Source organism: Oryctolagus cuniculus, chromosome 4 (genome assembly GCF_051225735.1).
Source record: "Oryctolagus cuniculus isolate XC-2025 breed Fujian yellow rabbit chromosome 4, ASM5122573v1, whole genome shotgun sequence".
In the NCBI taxonomy this organism is placed as follows: domain Eukaryota; kingdom Metazoa; phylum Chordata; class Mammalia; order Lagomorpha; family Leporidae; genus Oryctolagus; species Oryctolagus cuniculus.
In genome coordinates, this window is record NC_142870.1 from 5,587,185 (window position 1) to 5,608,419 (window position 21,235).

A 21,235-nucleotide genomic window follows, 5' to 3' on the forward strand; every position below is an offset into this window, starting at 1 on the left:
TATTGTCCTACTTTTTCCATCCAGAAGACCCTCTTTGAAAAAACAGAGATTGAGGGGCTGGTGCTGTGGCGCAGTGAGTTAACACCCTAACCTGAAGCACCGGCATCCCATATGGGTACCGGTTCTAGTCCTGGCTGCTCCACTTCCAATCCAGCTCTGGTATGGCCTCAGAAAGCAGTAGAAGATGGCCCAAGTCCTTGGGCCCCTGCACCCGCATGGGAGACCTGGAAGAAGCTCCTGGCTCCTGGCTCCTGGCTTCGGATTGGCACAGCTCCTGCCATTGCGGCCATCTAGGGAGCGAACCATCTGATGAAAGACCTCTCTCTCTCTCTCTCTCTCTCTCTCTCTCTGCCTCTCCTCTCTCTGTGTAACTCTGCCTTTCAAATAAATTAATCTGAGAAAAAGAAAAAATAGAGATTGAGTGGTTCTGTTTGCTCTGTTCGTCCTGTTGGGCCAGAGCATCTTCCTCCAAGACCTTGCACCTCCTGGTCGCTTGCCCCCTCAGCCTCTTGTGGCAGGAATGTGCTCCCCAGTTTGTATTACAGAATCTTCAAAGCAGAGACGTATGGAAAGTGTAGAATTTATTTAAAGTGAGAGTGGACATATACTCAGGCAGGAGTTGGGGCAACCCCAACAGGAGAGATACTTGGGGGGTGCTCCCACATCCAGTGGTCCCTTCTGTGGGGGTAGGGATGGTGCCCTAATTGAACATACAAGGGAAGGAGTTTGGGTGGGGCCTAGTGTGTGTGAGTTCCTCTAGGAAAATTTTATGGCATCTCTGGGTGGAGCTCTATGTACATGTAATCAACGAGGTGCCTTCTCCAATGTGGGAGACAGGTGCACCATGGGAAAGCAGGCGTACTGCACTGGCATCTAGGTGAGTGGAGTTAAGGGGCAGGGCTAGCAGAAATTCTGGAAAACTCTTCCAGCTCATTTTCCCCCATTCTGGGCCCCATGTCACCCCGACCCACTTCTCATCGGCCCCCTGCCTTATTTCACCTGGGTCAAACACCAGCTCCTTCCACTTTTTGCCTGTTATTCCTCAAATCTTGTCTTAAAAATATTCCTGTGGACTTCTAAACGTATCTAAACATTTTTCCCCTCAGTATAAACACAAGTTTTAAATAATTTTGTTTGTTCAAGTCTTCAATTCCTTGTGAGAAAATATCTCTTTCAAGAGTCTGCAGTCAGAGCAACTGAATTCTAGAATCTTTTAAGAATAAAGAGAATTTGCTGGTGCCACGGCTCACTTGGCTAATCCTCTGCCTGTGGCACCAGCACCCTGGGTTCTAGTCCTGGTCGAGGCACTGGATTCTGTCCCGGTTGCTCCTCTTCCAGTCCAGCTCTCTGCTGTGGCCCGGGAGTGCAGTGGAGGATGCCCAAGTGCTTGGGCCCTGCACCCACATGGGAGACCAGGAGAAGCACCTGGCTCCTGGCTTCGGATCAGCACAGCACGCCGGCCACAGCGGCCATTTGAGGGGGTGAATCAATGGAAGAAAGACCTTTCTGTCTGTCTCTTTCTCTCTGTCTAACTCTGCCTGTCAAAAATAAATAAATAAGAATAAAGAGAATAGAAAAATCAAGTAAGCAGGGAAAATTATGTCCAGACAGGAGACAATAATTTGGACAAAAAAATAATTTGGAGAGCCATGGCTGATGATAACAGACTACATTCAAAATGTCTAGGACAAGAGCTTCACAAGTAGGAAGCCACTCTGTCATCATCAGGAGGTAAAAGGGATTCTTGGGAGGAAAGCAGAGAAGTGCGTGGTTGTTCCCACACTTGCACCAAAGCACCCACTCCTGCTGTGAAGTCATCCAGACCTTCCACACCTGCCCCAAGTACTGCGAATGCCTCCTACCGCCACACAGAGACGAACCACAGCGAGGTGTGTGTGTGTGTGTGTGTGTCCCCTGAGATGGGAAGCTTTCTCCACTGCAGTCGTTAGTGTATCTAAAAAACTCCAATGTGGTTTTGGGACAGAGAGATCAGAAGCATCAGAGATGGCAAACAGAATGTTCTAGACCAACGCTGACAAAACTGTTGATAAGTAAGCTGTTCGGCCCACAGGACACCTACCCCGGGGGAGAGACTGAAGAAGCTCCTCATCGTATTGCTGCAGAAGCCACCTCCACGGAGCACAGGGGACGGCCGCTGAGCTCCCATCTGGTCATTTGCGGAGGGGCAGGTGCGTTCCCCCTGTTGAAAGGGCGAACAGAATCAGACTGTGTAAACGTGCATTTGTGCTGATGCAGCCACACACAGAGACTCCCTCTTCCTCGCCATCACTCGCATCGTGGACCATGAGTCTTTGTAAACAGCTCTGACGTTGTCAGTCATCCTGTGGAGTGGCCTAGAGCTGTCATAACAAAGTTCCCCCCATGGGGGCCTTAAGCAACAGGCTCTCGTTCACAGCCTTGTGTAGAGTGGTTCTGTTTGCTCTGTCCCAGATCCTCGCAGGTCCCGGATCCCCTCCAGGGTGGAGAGGGAGGACCTGTCCCAGGCCTCTCCCCTGGGGTGGGATGGATGGCTGCCTTCAGGTGTGCATGGTATGTCAGTCTGTCTCCAGATTCCCCTTTTTTTTGTAAGACCTCCAGGCACGTTGGATCCGAGGACACCCTGCATGCTGCATTTTAGCGTGGTAAAGCCCCTGACCCCAGAAGTGCTGAGACCAGGGCTTCTACATCCGAGCCTGGGGAGACCCACAGCACATCCCCACTTCCAAACCTCACCACAGGATCCCTGGCATCCAGAAGGAGGCTTCAAAGCCCCCTCGGTCGGACTCACGGTGGCTTCCCCTCGGGGAGATGGGCTTGTGCTTCGGACACCTCCAGCCCTGCTGAGTAGGCATGGATGGTGGATTTGGATAACGGCATTTTTCTCTGAAAGGTATTCGTGACTAAAAGCTTTGATACTCAATTCTGATAAAATCAGTGAACTCCTTTTGAAAACAACTTTGGCAATGGCAAAATCTGCAAGTAAGCACAGCACTTCCCAGCACAGGAAGGAGCAGACGACAGTGCCTTCCGCCCAAGGAGCACAGAGCAGACGACAGTGCCTTCCACCCAAGGAGCACAGAGCTGACCACAGTGCCTTCGGCCCAAGGAGCACAGAGCAGACCACAGTGCCTTCCACCCAAGGAGCACCGAGCAGACCACAGTGCCTTCCGCCCAAGGAGCACCGAGCAGACCACAGTGCCTTCCGCCCAAGGAGCACCGAGCAGACCACAGTGCCTTCTGCCCAAGCAGCACTGAACAGACCACAGTGCCTTTGGCCCAAGGAGCACAGAGCTGACCACAGTGCCTTCCGCCCAAGGAGCACTGAACAGGCCACAGTGCCTTCGGCCCAAGGAGCACTGAACAGGCCACAGTGCCTTCCGCCCAAGGAGCACCGAGCAGACAACAGTGCCTTCCGCCCAAGGAGCACCGAGCAGACCACAGTGCCTTCCGCCCAAGGAGCACCGAGCAGACAACAGTGCCTTCGGCCCAAGGAGCACAGAGCTGACCACAGTGCCTTCCGCCCAAGGAGCACCGAGCAGACAACAGTGCCTTCCGCCCAAGGAGCACCGAGCAGACCACAGTGCCTTCCGCCCAAGGAGCACCGAGCAGACCACAGTGCCTTCCGCCCAAGGAGCACAGAGCTGACCACAGTGCCTTCGGCCCAAGGAGCACCGAGCAGACCACAGTGCCTTCCGCCCAAGGAGCACCGAGCAGACGACAGTGCCTTTGGCCCAAGGAGCACCGAGCTGACCACAGTGCCTTCCGCCCAAGGAGCACCAAGCTGACCACAGTGCCTTCCGCCCAAGGAGCGCACAAGGAAGAGGTGGAAGGAGACGTGGAGGAGCATCTGTGGGAATCCTAAGAGACGTGAACTTGGTCTGGAATTCTCCAATTTCAAACCACAGTGGACGAGCAGCACAGAGAACGGGCGCCGCTGAGGTCCACCTTGCAGCGCAAGGAAACCAGAGAGGGAAACGCACCCACTGGGAAATCCCACACAGAGGAAGGGAAGCCAGGAGCGGACGGCAGGAGTCTGGCGTCGGACGTGGGAGGTCTCACGTGCCTCACGTGTGGGTGAGAGGGGCTCCAGAAAGAACAGAAGACCACACGGGAAGGGCAGGTGGGAGGAGGGGTGCCGGGGTCTCCCAGCTGAACTTGGGGCAGCTCCGCCTGCAGCCCTCATCTCGCGCCTGCGCAGGGAAACCTCCTCCTCCTTCCCCCCAGGCGCTGTGCTGCAGCTGCAGGAGGGGCCTGGCAGGCAGAGCCCTCTCGCCCCACCCCACGCTGCCCAGTGTCCTGGCAGGCTCAGCAGAGGTGGCCTGCCTGGGCAGAGCAGTGGACGTGGGCTGGCTGGGAGCAGAGCAGGCCCCAGGGAGCTGCCCTTACCCGAGAGGACGGGAGAGAAGGTCAGGCCTGGCGTCGCCTCCACCCTGTGCACATGGCACCCCTGGGAGCTGTGAGACCTGCGCATGCCCAGGCACAGCCGGGTCTCGGGGGTGGGGCGCAGGTGGACCCGTCGGCTGCCACTGCTGAGGAGCGGGTCTGGAAGGAAACGTGAGCGACAGTGAAGTCGGGTTGTCAACAGGCTCAGGAAGCTCAGAGGCTGTGAGAAGGGAAGTAAGCACGTGAAAACACTCCGAAGAGGGCGGGGGTTGTGGTAGCTGGTGAAACCGCCTGCAGCGCCGGCATCCCACATGGGCACTGGTTCGAGTCCCAGCTGCTCCACTTCCGTGATCCAGCTCCCTCCTAACGGCCTGGGAAAGCAGTGGAAGATGACCCAAGTGCTTGGGCCCCGGCACTCACAGGGAGACTGGGATGGCGCTCCTGGCTCCTGGCTCCTGGCTCCTGGCTTCAGCCCGGGCCAACGCTGGTCCTTGCGGCCATCTGGGAAGTGAACCAGCAGGTGAAAGATCTCTCTGTCTCTCCCTCCCCTCTGTAACTCTCTGCCTTTCAAATAAATAAATATATATATATATATATATAGTAAAAGATATATTTAATTCTTTATTTGAAAGGCAGAGCGTTACAGAGAGGCTGAGAGAGATAGAGAGAGAGAGAGGGAGGGAGAGAGAGAAACCTTCCATCCACTGGTTCACTCCCCAAATGGCTGCAATGGCTGGAGCTGTGCTGATCCAAAGCCAGGAACCAGAAGCTTCTTCCAGGTCTCCCATGTGAGTGCAAGAGCCCAAGGACTTAGGCTGTCCTCTGCTGCTTTCCCAGGCCACAGCAGAGAGCTGGATTGGAAGTGGAACAGCTGGGACTCGAACCGGCACCCATATGGGATGCTGGCACTGCAGGCAGTGACTTTACCCACAGTGCCGGACCCAATAAATCTTTTTTTTTTTTTTAAAGAAAGTGTTCCAAAGAACTGTGGCTTGTATTCTGGCCATGGTGAGCCGTGTTCTGGGGCCTGAGTGCTTTATGCAAATGTGCTTCAAAAAATGAGGAAAAATGGAAAAGATAAGCTTGTTTGGATGCAAAAACTGTTTTGAAATCTATGGAGTTTTTTTTCCATAATGTTCACTTTCCATTAGCTTTGTGAAGACCCCTTCATATTCCTCTCAACAAAGCTGGTTTTTCGTTTGTTTCTTTGTTTTTGTTTTTGCTTTTGTTTTTGTTTTTAACAAGTCATCAATTCTCTGGACTCGGAGTGTAGCTCATCTCTCAGGTCATTCTTTTCTGCTCAGCTGGGATGTGTCCCACAGATGTGTGGTTCAGGGGTCAGCCGGGAATTTGAAGTTCATGGCCAGACTGGGCTTATCCCTCCTTAGCTCTGTCTTCTCCAGGGCTTGCCATGTGGCCCCTCGTGGCTGTGATTTCCACCAAAATCTATCCTCTGATTCTTCAGGTGGGAAAGAATAAGGAACTTTCATTGGAGTTTTTGTCCTGCTCACACAGCTAGGCCAATTCTCATGCTAAGGGCCCTGGAAATGCAAAACTGATCCCGTGCCGTTCTCGTCGCCCATGTCAGATCTGACCGCAGCAGCTTGCGTCTGCCCCTCCTCGTTGTCCTTCAGATGTAGGTTACTGATTTGTTTTTGCTTTGTTTGTTTGCCTTGGGGTCCAGAGTTGATTGTTGCTATCTTTTGGAGGACTGGGTCCAGCAGGGGCTTACTTAGCCATATAGCAATGTGTGTATTATTTATAAGAGCACAATAAAACGAAAGAAAAATTGAAATAAAGCGATGGAAATGTATAAGACAAAGATGAACAAAAAGAAAGCTAGAGTGGCATGGTTAATAGTAGATAAACTGGGATTCAAGGTCAAAAGCATTAACAAGGCAAGAGAGAGGTCACGTTGCAATGTGGTAGAATCCATAGAGAAAATATAACCTTTATGCGTCCTACAGCATAGCACACAAATGCCTATTAAAAGCACACATTTTAGTACACCTGCACTGTGCTTACGACGCGCCAGGTGGTATTCTCAGTACACAACAAGTGTAACCGCCACACTCAACTTAAGAGATAGGTGTAGAAAGTACATATACACTAACCAACATGGACACAATGTAGATCCTTCTCTTGTTAAATAATTTTAAAGCACCCATGTTCATGCCATAAATAAAAGCTTTATAAAAAACTTTAAGGGGCGATTTTTATAAACAGCATCTTATATCACAAATATGGAATTAAAAATGTATGTGAAAAGTGTCATTTAAAATAGAAGAAATTAATAAACACCTTCCCAAATAACCCTATATCCAAGGTAAAAATGAAACTGAAAGCATAAAACATCTAGAAATAAACAAAAACAAGAATATTTCATAACAAAATTGTAATACGCAGGCAAAGAGTTCTTGAGAGTGCATGAAAAGCAAGACACATAAAAGAGAGGTAAATAGGACTGGCATTGCCAAAAGCAAGACAGCTGGGCAGCGAGCATTGCTCAGTGTACACAACCAAAACAAGTCAAGACAGATAAACAGAAGGCCAGAGGCAGCCACTACAGTAACAAGTCACAATCCTGCCCAGTTTCTCTACCTGGGCCACGTCACAATCCCTGCCCAGTTTCTCTACCTGGGCCACCTCACAATCCTGCCCAGTTTCTCTACCTGGGCCACCTCACAATCCTGCCCAGTTTCTCTACCTGGGCCATTCCCTGTGCCAGGACCCACTGACTAAAGGAGGGTAGAAGACCCACAAGGAAAGACCCTCCAACACCAAGGCGTATGTGCAACATGACTTCCCGGGTCCTTCTCCAAGTGGATCTGTGGTCATTTTCTCAAGTGAGCACACACTGGAGAAAGAAATTCCTGAGCATTTCAAGGCTAATGGATGCTGTCCGAGATGACATTGGCCCCCAGGGAACTGCCATGACCTCCCCAACTTAGAGTAGAAGCTTCTAGACATCAGGTTAAAAAAAAAAAAAAAAAAACACACACAGAGCCTTTGATTAGGACCAGGTCCCAGTGGATCCTCTGGATCCAAAGACCACCCAGGAATGTTCCCTCGCCCCCAAATACATCACTGCACCAGACACACTTGACAGCCAGCAGAACCCCCACGTTGGTTCACTCCTGTGGGCGAGCGCTCCGTGAGCTCGCGTTGTGGAGAAGGTCAGATGGAAGCTGCTATCGGCAAATGTCCCTGCATCTCTCCGTGACAGAGAATTAAAATAATATTGCCTCCCAAGCAAATGACAAAGAGCAAAGCAGGGAATTCAGAGTGGTTTAGCCAGTTGCTTAAGGGCCTGGGCGATGGGAGATGAGGAAGCTGGAGGAAGACACATGTGGTTGACAGAAGGGTACTCAAAGGACGGTGCCCTCTTAACCACGTCAGTGCCCCTGAGAGAGCATCCATCGGGGAAGAGGCGCTAAACCACCAGGTAGCAGCTAATGTCAGCCAGACTCTAACGCCATGGGCTCGTGAAGAAGTAGCCACATGGCAAAGACGGAGGTGATGCCTCTGTCAGCAATCTGTGCTGACAGCTACTTGATGTCCCGCCTTCCAGCAGCAGAGACCAGTCCTGCACCCCAAACACCATCATCCCTGGAGAAGATAGCCATCACTCTGACCTAAGGTCGTTACGTCGGACTCCTTTCTCCCTGGAGGAAACAGTAACACGGCTTAACAAGAAGGAACAGATGTCCTGGGTATGGTTTTGCATTTCTTGCCTAGAAGCTTAATGTCTGAGGGCTTATAGAATCTCTGACCCACCGACTAGGCATCCTACACAACGGCAAGTTGGGTTGAGTCCCGCTTTCCAGTTAAACAAGCGGCAATAGATACGTGAGCACACATCCTTTTACTACATCATGATACAGCACAGAGAAGTCGCTAACCGAATGGGGGTGGGGATCACCTTTGGAAAATAAATGAGGCATCAGTATGGCGGTGACGATCTTCAAGCTCGGGACGCCCATCCTTCCCGATGCGGCCGTAACCTTGGCCAAGGGCCAGCATAGGGTGCTTTGTCCCCAGTAGTCACGAGAACAAAGGCAGAAGGAGGAGTGACCCCACTGATCCACCTAGAACACCTGTGTTTCTCGGGCTCACTCTCTGGATTCTGCTGGGCCCAAGGTTCCAGATGACAGAAGAAGAGTACTGCTACCAGGGGACACCAGGAAGGTACAGCTACGACTTTTTCCCAGTTGCTTTAAGCTCCTTGTCAAGAGACCAGCAAACAGGAAAGCACTTCTCTGCTATCAAGGACCACCGACCTCAACCCTAGGAGTGGGTAAGGTTGCTGTTATGCCGTGGAGACAGGGAAGAAAGCACTGGGCACGCAGGTAATCTACTGATGCTGACAGCAAACATCAAGTCCAAGAGCCACGACCTGAGATCCTCCATCTCACAAGGGGTGGGAGATAAACCTGTCACTTCCTCTATCTCACAAGGGGCAGGAGATAAACCTGTCACTTCCTCTATCTCACAAGGGGCGGGAGATAAACCTGTCACTTCCTCCATCTCACAAGGGGCGGGAGATAAACCTGTCACTTCCTCCATCTCACAAGGGGCGGAACATAAACCTGTCACTTCCTCTATCTCACAAGGGGCAGGAGAGGGGGCAAAAGGAAGGGGCAAACCCTTGGATTAGGTTCAGGAAGACTGGAGTGCAAAAATGCAATGAACAGCTAGAAAATCAAGGTGACAGCGATGTGTGATCCAGGGTTCCAGCAGCTGGCAGGCTTCACACATGGAGGAAGGTGGGGATGCTGACTCCGTGATCAGATCAGTTCACACCATGCTCATGGCTGAAATATTTTTCTGTTCCTGACAAAGATTACACACGAGTCAAAAGTTTACTAAGGAGAGGGAGGGATGCCAACGAGAAGTTAGAACTCTTAGCTGATGATTCAACCGGGAATGCATGGATCCCTGTGAAGACAACTTTAAAAGTCGGGTCCAGGGCACATCAAGTCCTGTGCAGCCACTTGCTACACACCTACTCCGCGTCACGCCCCATTCTAGATTCTGAAGAGAGACCTGTTGCACACCTACTCCGCGTCATGCCCCATTCTAGATTCTGAAGAGAGACCTGTTGCACACCTACTCCGCGTCATGCCCCATTCTAGATTCTGAAGAGAGACCTGTTGCACACCTACTCCGTGTCACGCCCCATTCTAGATTCTGAAGAGAGACCTGTTGCACACAAGTAACAACAACCTCTGCTCTCAGGAAGCTGAAGTGCAGGTGGCAGAGAGAAACAAACTTATCGAAAATAAATCTTATAATTAAGTTCTATAGGATAGAATGAGAACATACATTCTATGGGACAAAACAGAGCAGGTTGAGGGAGGTGGGGGTGCATGGGAAGGGGTTTTCCGCTGAAAGGTTTGCCAGAGTGGACCTCAGGAAGGGAGTAATACCTGAGCAAAAGGTGAAAGCGGATAGGGAGCGGGGCCTGTGACTGTGCGGGGGAGAGTCCCAGGCAGTGGAAACAGCCGGGCAAAGGGCCTGAGGCGGAGACGTCCCCAGCGCACTGGGGCAGTGAGGAGGCCACAGGAGCAGGAGATGCAGGAGATGCGGGTGCAGGTCCTGGTCGTATGAAGGGGCCAGGGTGAGGCAGCCGGGGAGGGGGCTGGCCGGGTAGGGGGAGTTTCCAGGAGAAATGAGGGCACAGAGTCACCGACAAAGAATGGCACGTTCCGACGGGCAATTGCAAGGATCCACTGCTCCCTCTGGTGAGGCCAGAGCCCCGAGGAGGCAGGAAATCCTTGGGAGGCAACGAAATCGCCCAGGAGGAGCGAGGAGGCACGGGTGACCGAGGGTGCCCGAGAGACGGTACAACATGGTCAGCTGCTGGGCTCCTGACCGCTGAGCTGTGCACTGGGAGGGAAACAGAAGCAGGCAAGAGGCCGGAGCAACCCGGAGAATGAGGCTGGCGGGGGGCGGGGGGCAGGCCCGGGGCAAGGCTGCCAGCGGTCCTGTGGACCGGTCCCTTTGTGCACGAGCCATCCCCACGGGGAGCACAGGGAGCAGGTGGGACTCCGGGGTCTGGAGTTCTGGTGTGGAGGGAGTGGAGAAGAAGAAGGTGTGAGTTGTGTGCGTGTCACTCCCACGGAAAGCCAGGTGCGTGCAGGAGAGGGAGCGGGTGTAGACCAAGAGGAGAAGACCCTGGACCGAGACCCCCGGAGGGGAGGAGCAATCCATGAAGGGGCAGCTGGCGAGACAGACAGGAGAAACCCTGCAGGTGAGGGCCTGAAAGCCAAGGAGAGGCGCAGGAAGCCATGCTCAGCTGGGTCAGGTTCAACATAGACTGAGATGACCACTGCGACGTCTGTGTGACTCTAAGATTATCCCAAAACAAAATGTTGACCCACAAAATGGGATGAGAGGAAAGGAATTAGGCACTGGCAGTCGGGACAAGTGTTGGGGGTGGGGAGGCTCTGTTCTAAGAGGAAGGAAGGAAGCTGACGGCAGCCAGGGAGGAGCATGGGAGCCACTGGCATTGCTTTAAGAGACGGGAGAAGACATGGCACCGACCGAGACAGGACGGCAGAAGTGAGGGTGCAGAGGGAGGGAGGCAGACGCAGCCACGTGCCGGAGTCAGCAGCAAGGACGGCCCCAGACCCGGGCAGGTGCATTTGTCCACTCCAGGAGCACAGACAATGCGTCTCGGCAATGTTCCCTTTTGTGCTTTCTGGCGAGAAACAAGGGCATCGGCTAGGAACAGGCAACAAGGACCCCGAGAAGAGAGGAGACTCCCAGAAAGCGAACGGACCAGGCAGGCACAGCGTCACGGCCTGGCCGCAGGGCTGGACGGGCCGCCCGTGTCCATGGTCCTGAATTTAAGGGGCGCTGTGTGTTTTTCCCCAGCCCCATCTGTCCCAAGGGCGCAGGCAAGGAGTGTGTGACAGCCCACCTGTGCAGGGCACAGAGACAAAGTCGCACCCCGATTAAGCGCAGCCGGCTCTCCATCGCGGTGGCATCTTCAGCTCCATGTGGTTAAGACAATGGGGACCTGAACACAGTGTCGATGCCTGTGTCCCGTGTGCACCTCCCTAGAGTCCCACGTGTGTCCCATGTGCACCTCCTGGGTCGGGAGAGGGCAGTTCTGGTCCAGGGGTGGGCCAAAGCTGAGTCAGGCCAGCTCCAGCCGTCGCAGCCATTTGGGGAGTGAACTAATGGAAGGAAGACTTCTCTCTATTTCTCCCTCTGTCTGTAACTCTACCTCTCAAATAAATAAATAAAATCTTTTTTAAAAAAAGTGAATCTTAATGAAGAATGGGATGGGAGAGGGAGCAGGAGGAGGGACAGTTTGGGGGTGGGAGGGCGGGTGTGGGGGGAAGAACTGCTGTGTTCTGAAAGTTGTACCTATGAAATTTGTGTTTATTAAATAAAAGCTTTCTAAAAAACAATTTCCCTCTTTCCTGAGCTTTTTGAGGTATCTCATATGAATACATCAAAGAGAACAGGAGGCAGAGGAAGCCCTGACTCCCAGGGGGTTTGACGCGGAGAAAAGCAGTCAGAAGCCTCATCAGGGACAAGCAGTGGTTGGTAGACAGTGGGGGGGACCGTCAGCGGGTGAAGGCAATCGCAACTGCGTCCCACCTGTGCACCACTACGGTGGGTCCTGCTCGAACGCAGCGCCCGCTCGAGGAAGGGACGCTACGGAGTCAGCACAAGGAGACGGTAAAGAATTTCTCGGCCGGCGCCGCGGCTCACTAGGCTGATCCTCCACCTAGCGGTGCCGGCACACCGGGTTCTAGTCCCGGTGGGGGCGCTGGATTCTGTCCCGGTTGCCCCTCTTCCAGGCCAGCTCTCTGCTGTGGCCCGGGAGTGCAGTGGAGGATGGCCCAGGTGCTTGGGCCCTGCACCCCATGGGAGACCAGGAGAAGTAAGTACCTGGCTCCTGCCTTGGGATCAGTGTGGTGCACCGGCCGCAGCAGCCATTTGGGGGGTGAACCAACGGAAGGAAGACCTTTCCCCCTCTCTCTCTCTCTTACTGTCCACTCTGCCTGTCAAAAAAAAAATTCCTTTATGATTTACAAGGGCAGCAGGCTTCTTAAAACTTCAAGTGTACAAAAACATTAATAAATGTGACTTCCTTGAGATGCTCAGCAGACTCATAGAATGGCGGATGTCCTAAATAGCACTCTGGCCTCAGAATCAGCCCTGAAGGCACTCGGATCTGGCTGAAAAGCCCATGAGAGTATTTCAGGCATGGAAAGCCAAGACACTCTGGCAAAAGATCTCTGTGAGTGAGATCCCAGTGGAAAGAACAGGTCTTCAAAGAGGGAGGTGCCTTTCTCTGAAGGGAGGAGAGAACCTCCACTTTGACTATGACCGTGTCCAAACAAGATAAGAGTCGGAGAACTCAGGGGGCTTCCATAGCCTTGGAAACTCATAACTGGTGCATAGGGAGATTACTGATGCCATAAACAGGAGTGTCAATTTGTGAAGTCAACGGCAGGAGTCACTGTGCACTTACTCCTCATGTAGGATCTCTGTCCTTAACGTGCTGTACACTGAGGCTTAATGCTATAACGAGTACTCAAACAGTATATTTCACTTTGTGTTTCTATGGGGGTGCAAACGATTGAAATCTTTACTTAATGTACACTAAACTGATCTTCTGTAAAAAAAAAAAAAAAAAATTATCAATTCCCAACTTGACTCTCACTGGGATTAAACGTGACAATAGGTCTGATCTGATTTCATCATCATTTAAAAAAAATCATCTATTATTTTTCACTTAATGTTTCTGTGTGGGAGCAAACTGTTGAAATACTTACTTAAGGTATGCTAGGCTGATCTTCTGTATATTAAGATAATCGAAAATGAATCTTGACGTGAATGGAGGGGGAGAGGGAGTGGGAAGGGGGGGGGTTGTGGGTGGGAGGGACGGTATGGGGGGGAAGCCATTGTAACACATGAGTCGTACTTTGGAAATTTATATTCATTAAATAAAAGATAAAAAAAAAATAAATGTGACTTCCTGGAAATGAAGGACAAAGATACTACACAACAGACAAGGAGATTTTTCAATAAATAAAATCAACAGGGCATAAGAATGGAGAGCCAGGGACGGGACGTGTGGCCTAGTGGTGCAGACACGCACATCCCACATCAGAGTCCCTGGGTCCCACCACTGGCTGCAGCTCCTGACTCCAGCTTCCCCAGGGGCAGCAGTGATGCCTTAAGTCCCTGGGTTCCTTCCACCCACGTGGGAGACCCGGATTCAGCTCTCAGCTTCAGCCGAGTCCCAGCCATGATGGGCACTTGTGGGGCGAACCAGTGGATGGGAGATCCACTTCTCACATGCAGGAACAACAATCCTTTTTAAAAACTTAGAAGGGGACAACCCCTGCAGCCAACAGGAGAATCCCAGCAGTCCTACTGGTAAAACGAGAGAAAGAAGCAATTTATCGTGGAACAAGCTGGGAAAGGCGGCAGCACTGGGAGAAGCACTCAGAATCGTTAGCGGTCAGAGACACACAAATTAATACTGCAGAAAATCACTTCACACCTATATGACTGGCACGAATTCAAATGCCGGCTGACGCCAAGCGCTGGCAGGGATGTGGGGACCCTGGAACTGTGCCCACCGGTGGGAGGGAAGTGGGAGTCATTCTTGAACACAGGCTGGCCCGGCATGGACAAACCAGTCCCTGCAGCCCCAGGGCCCAGAGATGCGAGGCAGCTACAGAGACGCTGGCATGCCCCTTGTGGGGACACATCACAGAAGCGGCAGGCAGCTCCCTTGCAGGACAGGGAGCCGGGCCAGAGGATGGGGGACACGTCCCTCCTGGAATAGGGGAGTAGCGGGCTGAAGGGACGTGCACATTCGTGGAGATGAATCTTTGACAGGTCACTTGCTGGAGAAAATGAGAAACAGATTTACGGTGTGATAACCTGTGCTTGTTTTTAAATGACTACAAAAGAGTGAGACCCATTTTACAAGAACATATAACAATGTCACACACTCAATCACAGGCTTGGGGAGGGGAGGGGAGGGGAGGGGAGAGGGGATGGGGGAGGGGGGAGGGGAGGGGAGGGAAGCTTTGGTGATGGTTGCTGCTACTGCAAAAGGAAGTTAAAGGGGGTCCAGCCTTATGACACAACAGGTTAGGCCGCCACCTGCAGCACCGCATCCCACTCGAAGTGGGAGTACCACTTCGAGTCATGGCTGCTCCAGTTCAGATCACCCCTCTGCTGATGAGCCTGGCCCAGCCCCAGTTACTGCCACCATTCAGGGAGTGACCCAGTGGATGGAAGATCTCTTTCTCTGTCTCTCTCAAGTCTCTCTCAAGTCTCTCTCTCTCTCTCTCTCTCTGTCAAATAAATAAATCTAAAACAAGTAAAACAAAAGTGAATTGAGCCGGCGCCGCGGCTCACTAGGCTAATCCTCCACCTTGCGGTGCCGGCACACTGGGTTCTAGTCCCGGTCGGGGCGCCGGATTCTGTCCCGGTTGCCCCTCTTCCAGGCCAGCTCTCTGCTGTGGCCAGGAGTGCAGTGGAGGATGGCCCAAGTGCTTGGGCCCTGCACCCCATGGGAGACCAGGAGAAGCACCTGACTCCTGGCTCCTGCCATCGGATCAGCGCGGTGCACCGGCCGCAGCGGCCATTGGAGGGTGAACCAACGGCAAAGGAAGCCCTTTCTCTCTGTCTCTCTCTCTCACTGTCCACTCTGCCTGTCAAAAATAAAAATAAAAAAGTGAATTGAAACAGGGAAGACCCTTGCACACAGTGTGCTGAAAATGTGCCAAGAACCAAAGGTGTGACTGACTCAGCCCTCTGACCCTGGGGTTGAAGTAAGAATGAAAGTCACAGACGGGTGGGGGGAGGGGAGGAGAGGGGGCAGGCGGGGGCAGGGAGGAGGGAAAGGACAGAGAGGGGAGTCTGGATGGAGGGGAGAGCTGGGGGCGGGGGTCCTACAGAGGAGGGCGGGGCTGCAGGGAGCTGGATGGGCAGCTGTGCGGTGCGGAGCTGTGAGAACAGACTCCACTCCGTCCCAGGGTCCTCAGAGCCAGGAGCTCACACAGGAGCAGACGGCTGCTCCCCGGGAGGAGTCATCGGGGTCACATCCCCTTGGCAAGCGGCGACAGAAGCCCAGGGTTCCCAGGACAGGGAGAGCCCCGGCGAGCTGGCAGGGATGAGGACATGAGCAGCCATCCCACACCGCCACAGGGAGCCACCGTGGCCGCCACGTCCTCTCGCCCTCTGCCAATGCTGGCGAAGTTGGTAACACCCAGCGGGAGTCATGAGAATAAGATCCAGCCGACTCCTCTCTGTGTGGGGCCCTCGTCCATGTGTCGCCGACGCCTCCCACACCCTCGGGACCCCTGGACCTGCTGGAGCTGGACTCCGGCACGTGCCCACTCCTCACTGCTGCACTGTGCTGCACTCCCTCCTCCACGCGAAAACAGTCTCAGCCCGGCCTCCGCTGAGCGCTGACAACAGGCCAAACGCCGCACCAAACGCACAGCCCCAGTAAAGAGATCCCGACGCCATCACCACGTTTCAGATAAGGACTCCGGGACTCTCAGCCAAGGTCACACAAGCAATGAAGGATCCACTTGTCTATGGGGTGTGACCAAGGATCTGGGACCAAGAGCTCTAGTGAGCATGCGTTGCGTTTTAGGGGAGGTTCTGTTGGTGGTGAATTTCCTTTCGAGACAGCTCTGGGAGCGCGTGGCGCTGTTTCACATTCTCGTCTCAGCAGAGTAAGCTGTCTGCCCGCGACTCACGGCTGATGCTGTCAGAAGCATGGACAATTCGTCTACAGTTGACTGAGTATTTGAGATCATTTGCCACAGCTGGGGCAGTGGATTGAATGATGTCACCCCAAAATTCATGTCCCCCTTGGAACCTCAGAATGTGATGTAATGTAGAGACGAGGTCTTTGTGGGTGTGACTGGGTTAAGGATCGCGAGATGAGGCGTCCTTGTCTCAAGGAGGCCTGCAAAGCCCATGGCTGGTGCCCTTGCAGGAGGGGAGGATCTGTGGGGACAGGGAGAGACTGCACGGGGGCCCGCACGCCAGGGCCGCCTGAGCTGAGAAGCCGGAAGAGACAGGGCCCCTCCTGCCCGGAGATTCGGAGGGTGCGGCCGACCCTGCTCTCCAACACGGTGAGAAAACAAAACACAGTTTTGCTGTTGGAAGTCACCTGCTACCTAGGAACCAAACACAGTTGGATTAAATGACCTGGAGACATTAAGCTGATTTGAGCCGTCGTGGAAACCTGCTATAACCTGAAGCAAGCAATCAATCGGAAAGAATAACTCAAGGCCAGGCCAAGCTTGTCCAGCGCCCAGTGCACACCAGTGCAGTTCATTAACCCCATTCTGTGTCCCTCGAGAGCAAGTCCTGCGGAACCACCGAGGGGCCGAGCATCTCCTAAACACTTGTCCAGGTGCCCAAGGAGAGCGGAGGCATCCGAGAGGCTGCCCCGCTATACCTGCCCTTTGGGGTTTTCACCAGGCAGCCGGGTCACCTAGAATTTGCCCTGTAACCGGGACAAGGCCAGGCACAGCACTCAACACGTGGAGCGGACCGGCATTGCCAACGCCTGCAGCGACCTCGCCCACGCCTGGCGGAACTGACCGGAAGGGCGGAGAGATGCCTGCAAGACCTCCTGCCCTAAAGTAGATTGGCAGCCATAGTGGTCTAACACCCCAGCTCAGGCACCAAGGTCACGAAAGGTCAGCCTTGGGAAAGGGCTCTGCTCCCTTACAAGTTAAAGATTGTACTGTTCCCACAAAGTGTAAAAGGGGCTGATGGGCGGGCATTGGCTGGTGGTCGGGAAGCCCGTATCAGAGTGCCTGGGCTCCCTCCCCGATGAGTTTCCCACCGGTGTGCACCCTGAGAGGCCCTGGATGATGGCTCAAGTCCTCTGGTTGCTGCCACCCATGAGTTCCAGGCTCCAGGCTTTGGCCTGGCCCAGCCACAGCTGTGGTGGGCATTTGGAGGGAGAACCAGTGGATGGGAGATGCACTGTCTGTCTCTCTATCTGTCTGTATGTCTCTGCCTCTCAAATGAAGGGGAGAAAAAACAACCTTTAGAACTTCTGCATGAGAAGCAATAAACACAGCTGAACCAAGGCGTAAGACACACGCCAAGCAATTAAGCTATTTTCAGTACACATGGCCGGAAATAACCAAGGCTTATATCTTCACTGTAAAAGGAGCTCTTATGAATCAGCAAGGAGCTGCCCAAGGGGGGAAAACAGAAATTAAAAGAGGTAGTTCACAGAGAAGAAATTAAAATGGCCAACCAGCATAAGAAAGGATTTTCAAAGTGACACAGAAAGAAATTAAGACAAAAATAATAATAACAAATACTATTTACTTTCAACATTGAAAAAGATTTTAATTTAGTCATGGTCGATAGACCCTTGTACACTGTGGGTTGGGATCCAGCTACAGTGTTATCTAAGGAATGTACTAAAAATGTACAAACTGGGGCTGGAGAGTGACGTAGAGGGTAAGGCCTCTCTGCCTGCAGTGCCAGCATGCTGTACGAGCGCTGGTTCGAGTCCCAGCTGCTCCACTTCCTATCCAGCTCCCTGTAAATTTGCCTAGAAAAGCAGCAGGAGACAGCCCAAGTACTTGGGCCCCTGTACCCACGTGGGTGACTTGGAAGAAACTCCTGGCTCCTGGCTTCAGATTGGCACAGCCCCAGTTGTTGTGGCCATTTGGGGAGTAAACCAGTAAATGGAAGATCTCTCTCTCTCTCTCTCTCTCTGACCTCTGTCTTTCAAATAAATAAATATTTTAAAAATATTTACAGGGCCAGCGCTGTGGCTCACTTGGTTAATCCTCCACCTGCAGCACAGGCATCCCATATGGATGCTGGTTCTAGTCCCGGTCGCTCCTCTTCCAGTCCAGCTCTGCTGCGGCCCAGGAGGGTAGTGGAGGATGGCCCAAGTGCTTGGGCTCCTGCACCCGCAGGGGAGACCAGGAAGAAGCACCTGGCTCCTGGCTTCGGATCGGCACAGTGCCGGCCGTAGAGACCATTTGGGGAGTGAACCAACGGAAGGAAGACCTTTCTCTCTGTCTCTCTCTCTCATTGTCTATATCTCTACCTGTCAAGTAAAAAAAAAAAAATTTACAAACAGGGGCCGGCACTGTGGCACAATGGGTTAATGCGCTGGCCTGCAGTGCCAGCATCCCATGTGGGTACCAGTTCGAGACCTGACTGCTCCACTTCTGATCCAGCTCTCTGCTATGGCCTGGGAAAGCAGTAGAAGATGGCCCAAGTCCTTGGGCCCCTGCACCCACATGGGAGACCCAGAAGAAGCTCCTGGTTCCTGGCTTTGGATCAGCGCAGCTCCAGCTGTTGTGGTCAACCGGGGAGTTTGGCTTCTGGCTCCTGGCTCCGGATTGGCACAGCTTTGGCTGTTGAGGCCAATTGGGAAGTGAACCAGCGGATGGAAGACCTCTCTCTCTCTCTGTCTGTGCCTCTCTGTAACTCTGCCTTTCAAATAAATAAATAAATCTTTTAAAAAAAGAAACTATGTATAATCCCACATGTACACTATCATGCTATACTATATTCTTATATAGTCTATAACTCGCTTTTTCACTTATAGTAAGTACATATACTTGAATTCTAAAATAATATGCAAGAACTATATTAATAGCTGAATAATTTATTAAAAGTGAAATCTATTTGCATTACTGGTGTTAATTATCCTAATAATTTCTTAATAATTAAATATTTCTTCCCACGGTACCCGCCCTCCCACCCACTCTCCCACCCCTCTTCCTCTTCCCTCCCCTGTTTAGTCCAAGAAAGAAAAATAAAGAGAAAGAAAAAAAGTAAAATGGAAATTGGCTCTGGTTTCTAAAGTCACAAGAGCAGGGCCTGCCAGGGGCTTGTGGTTTCGTGTTTAGGGCTCCAGCGTCCGGGAGAAGGGGCGGGGCCTGCCTCCTGGCTCCTCTACCTTGCAGCTGCCTGATCTTGGGCACTAACCACTAGAGGAAAGACCAGAGAGAAGGGAATTTTGACATTTTGTTCTGTGTAGTTTTGTTATCCCAAGCATGTACCAAGTTTATATATAATTTCTGTTTCACTTGAGAAACAGAGAGACAGCTCCCGTCCACCGGGTCCCTCCCCAGACCTGGAGACAGCCTGGGCGGGGCCAGGCAACGTCGGGAACTGAGAACTCCGTCTGGGTCTGCCATGAGTGCAGGGACCCATGACCTGAGCCATCGCCCGCTGCCTCCCGGCATGCTTGTCAGCAGGGAGCTGGACCTGGAAGCAGAGCCGGGAACCCAATCAGGGACCCAGACAGGGATTGGCGTCCCCACTGGCGCCGCAGCCACCACGGCCCACGCCTGCTCGTGTGTGATGGTTTCAAAGGTGCCACTGCCACTGAAGCCTCACCTGGGAAGTCACGGTGGATGGGAAGTCACGGCGGATCTGGTCAGACTTACAGATTCTGCCCTTGGGAGCCTGGTTATGGACAACCCCACACGTCCGGGCCTTTACTTCTAGAACGTGCTTGACCTTCTCTGGATGGTCGTTACACTGGGATATGGTTAATTGATTGTTTTTGGAGTTTGGTTTCATGTGCCTGTGTCCTATGGCTTTGTTGCTACACCCCTGAGGGGCAGAAAGTGATAGACACAGAGTCACAGAGAGAGGAAATGAGAGAGAGAGAGAGAGAGAGACAGAATCTCACAACCCCCAGCCGCCTGCCCAGCCCACAGGGAGCTCACCTGAGTCAGGGCTACAGGCAGGAGCGGGGGCAGTCGGAGGCCCCCACCCACCACGAGGGACCACACGCCTACTTGCGGCCGTGCTAGGCACGTGCAGCGTGTTTTCAGAGAATTCGCACACCACACTGAGATGCGCCCTGGCTCCTTGGTGACACTGAGGTCACCCAGTGCCATCGCCCAAGGTCAGGCAGCTGCAAGGTAGAGGAGCCAGGAGGCAGGCCCCGCCCCTTCTCCCGGACGCTGGAGCCCTGAACACGAAACCACAAGCCCCTGGCAGGCCCTGCTCTTGTGACTTTAGAAACCAGAGCCAATTTCCATTTTATTTATTTATTTATTTTTCTCTTTATTTTTCTTTCTTGGACTAAACAGGGGAGGGAAGGGAAGAGGGGTGGGAGAGTGGGTGGGAGGGCGGGTACCGTGGGAAGAAATCCTAGGTTCCAAATGGTATTTATGAGCTACATATGAATAAATAAAAAAGAAAGAAAAAGAAACCAAAGCCCAAGCCGTCCACGGGAGACAAAGTCAGACGCTCGAATGCTTTCTGCCTTGAGTGACGAGCCCCGGGCCACCCTGCTGTCAGACATCGGCACCACGGTTCTAAGTCCCGGGGCCAGGCAGGGTGCGCCCGGGCCCCGTCTGCAACCCCTCGCCCTTGGCTCACTCTCCTGGGCAGGCCCCAGGCGGGCAGCTGCTCAGCCTGCTCACCTCAGGCAAGCACACGGAGGCGCGTGCGCTACCTGCCCCGCCTGGGAAAGGTGCACCTGTCTCCCCCACATCCCCCCCACTGCCCCAGAGGAGCAGGCTGCGTAGGAAGCAGAGTGGCCCACCAACCCCACAGCAAATCCCATCACGATCTTTAACATCCAGAAGTTTAGGGTGGGTGGGCTGCGGGCGCAGCGGTGGCGAAGCCGCTCGGGACACCTGCATCCTATTTGAAGTGTCTGGGTCAGGTCCTGGCTCCACTTGGCGAAGCCGCTCGGGACGCCTGCATCCTATTTGAAGTGTCTGGGTCAGGTCCTGACTCCACTTGGCGAAGCCGCTCGGGACGCCTGCATCCTATTTGAAGTGTCTGGGTCAGGTCCTGACTCCACTTGGCGAAGCCGCTCGGGACGCCTGCATCCTAT

General features: G+C 53.1%; 1 protein-coding gene across 1 annotated transcript in view; it reads right to left on the reverse strand.

Moving 5' to 3' along the window:
- Window positions 1-21,235, reverse strand: part of B3GALT5 (beta-1,3-galactosyltransferase 5) — a 143,390-nt gene that overhangs the window by 106,285 nt on the left and 15,870 nt on the right. Inside the window, exon 2 of the mRNA XM_089330533.1 lies at window positions 2,081-2,200. Within this exon, the coding sequence (XP_089186659.1) occupies window positions 2,081-2,200 (120 nt within the window). The remainder of the gene's footprint in view (window positions 1-2,080; window positions 2,201-21,235) is intronic.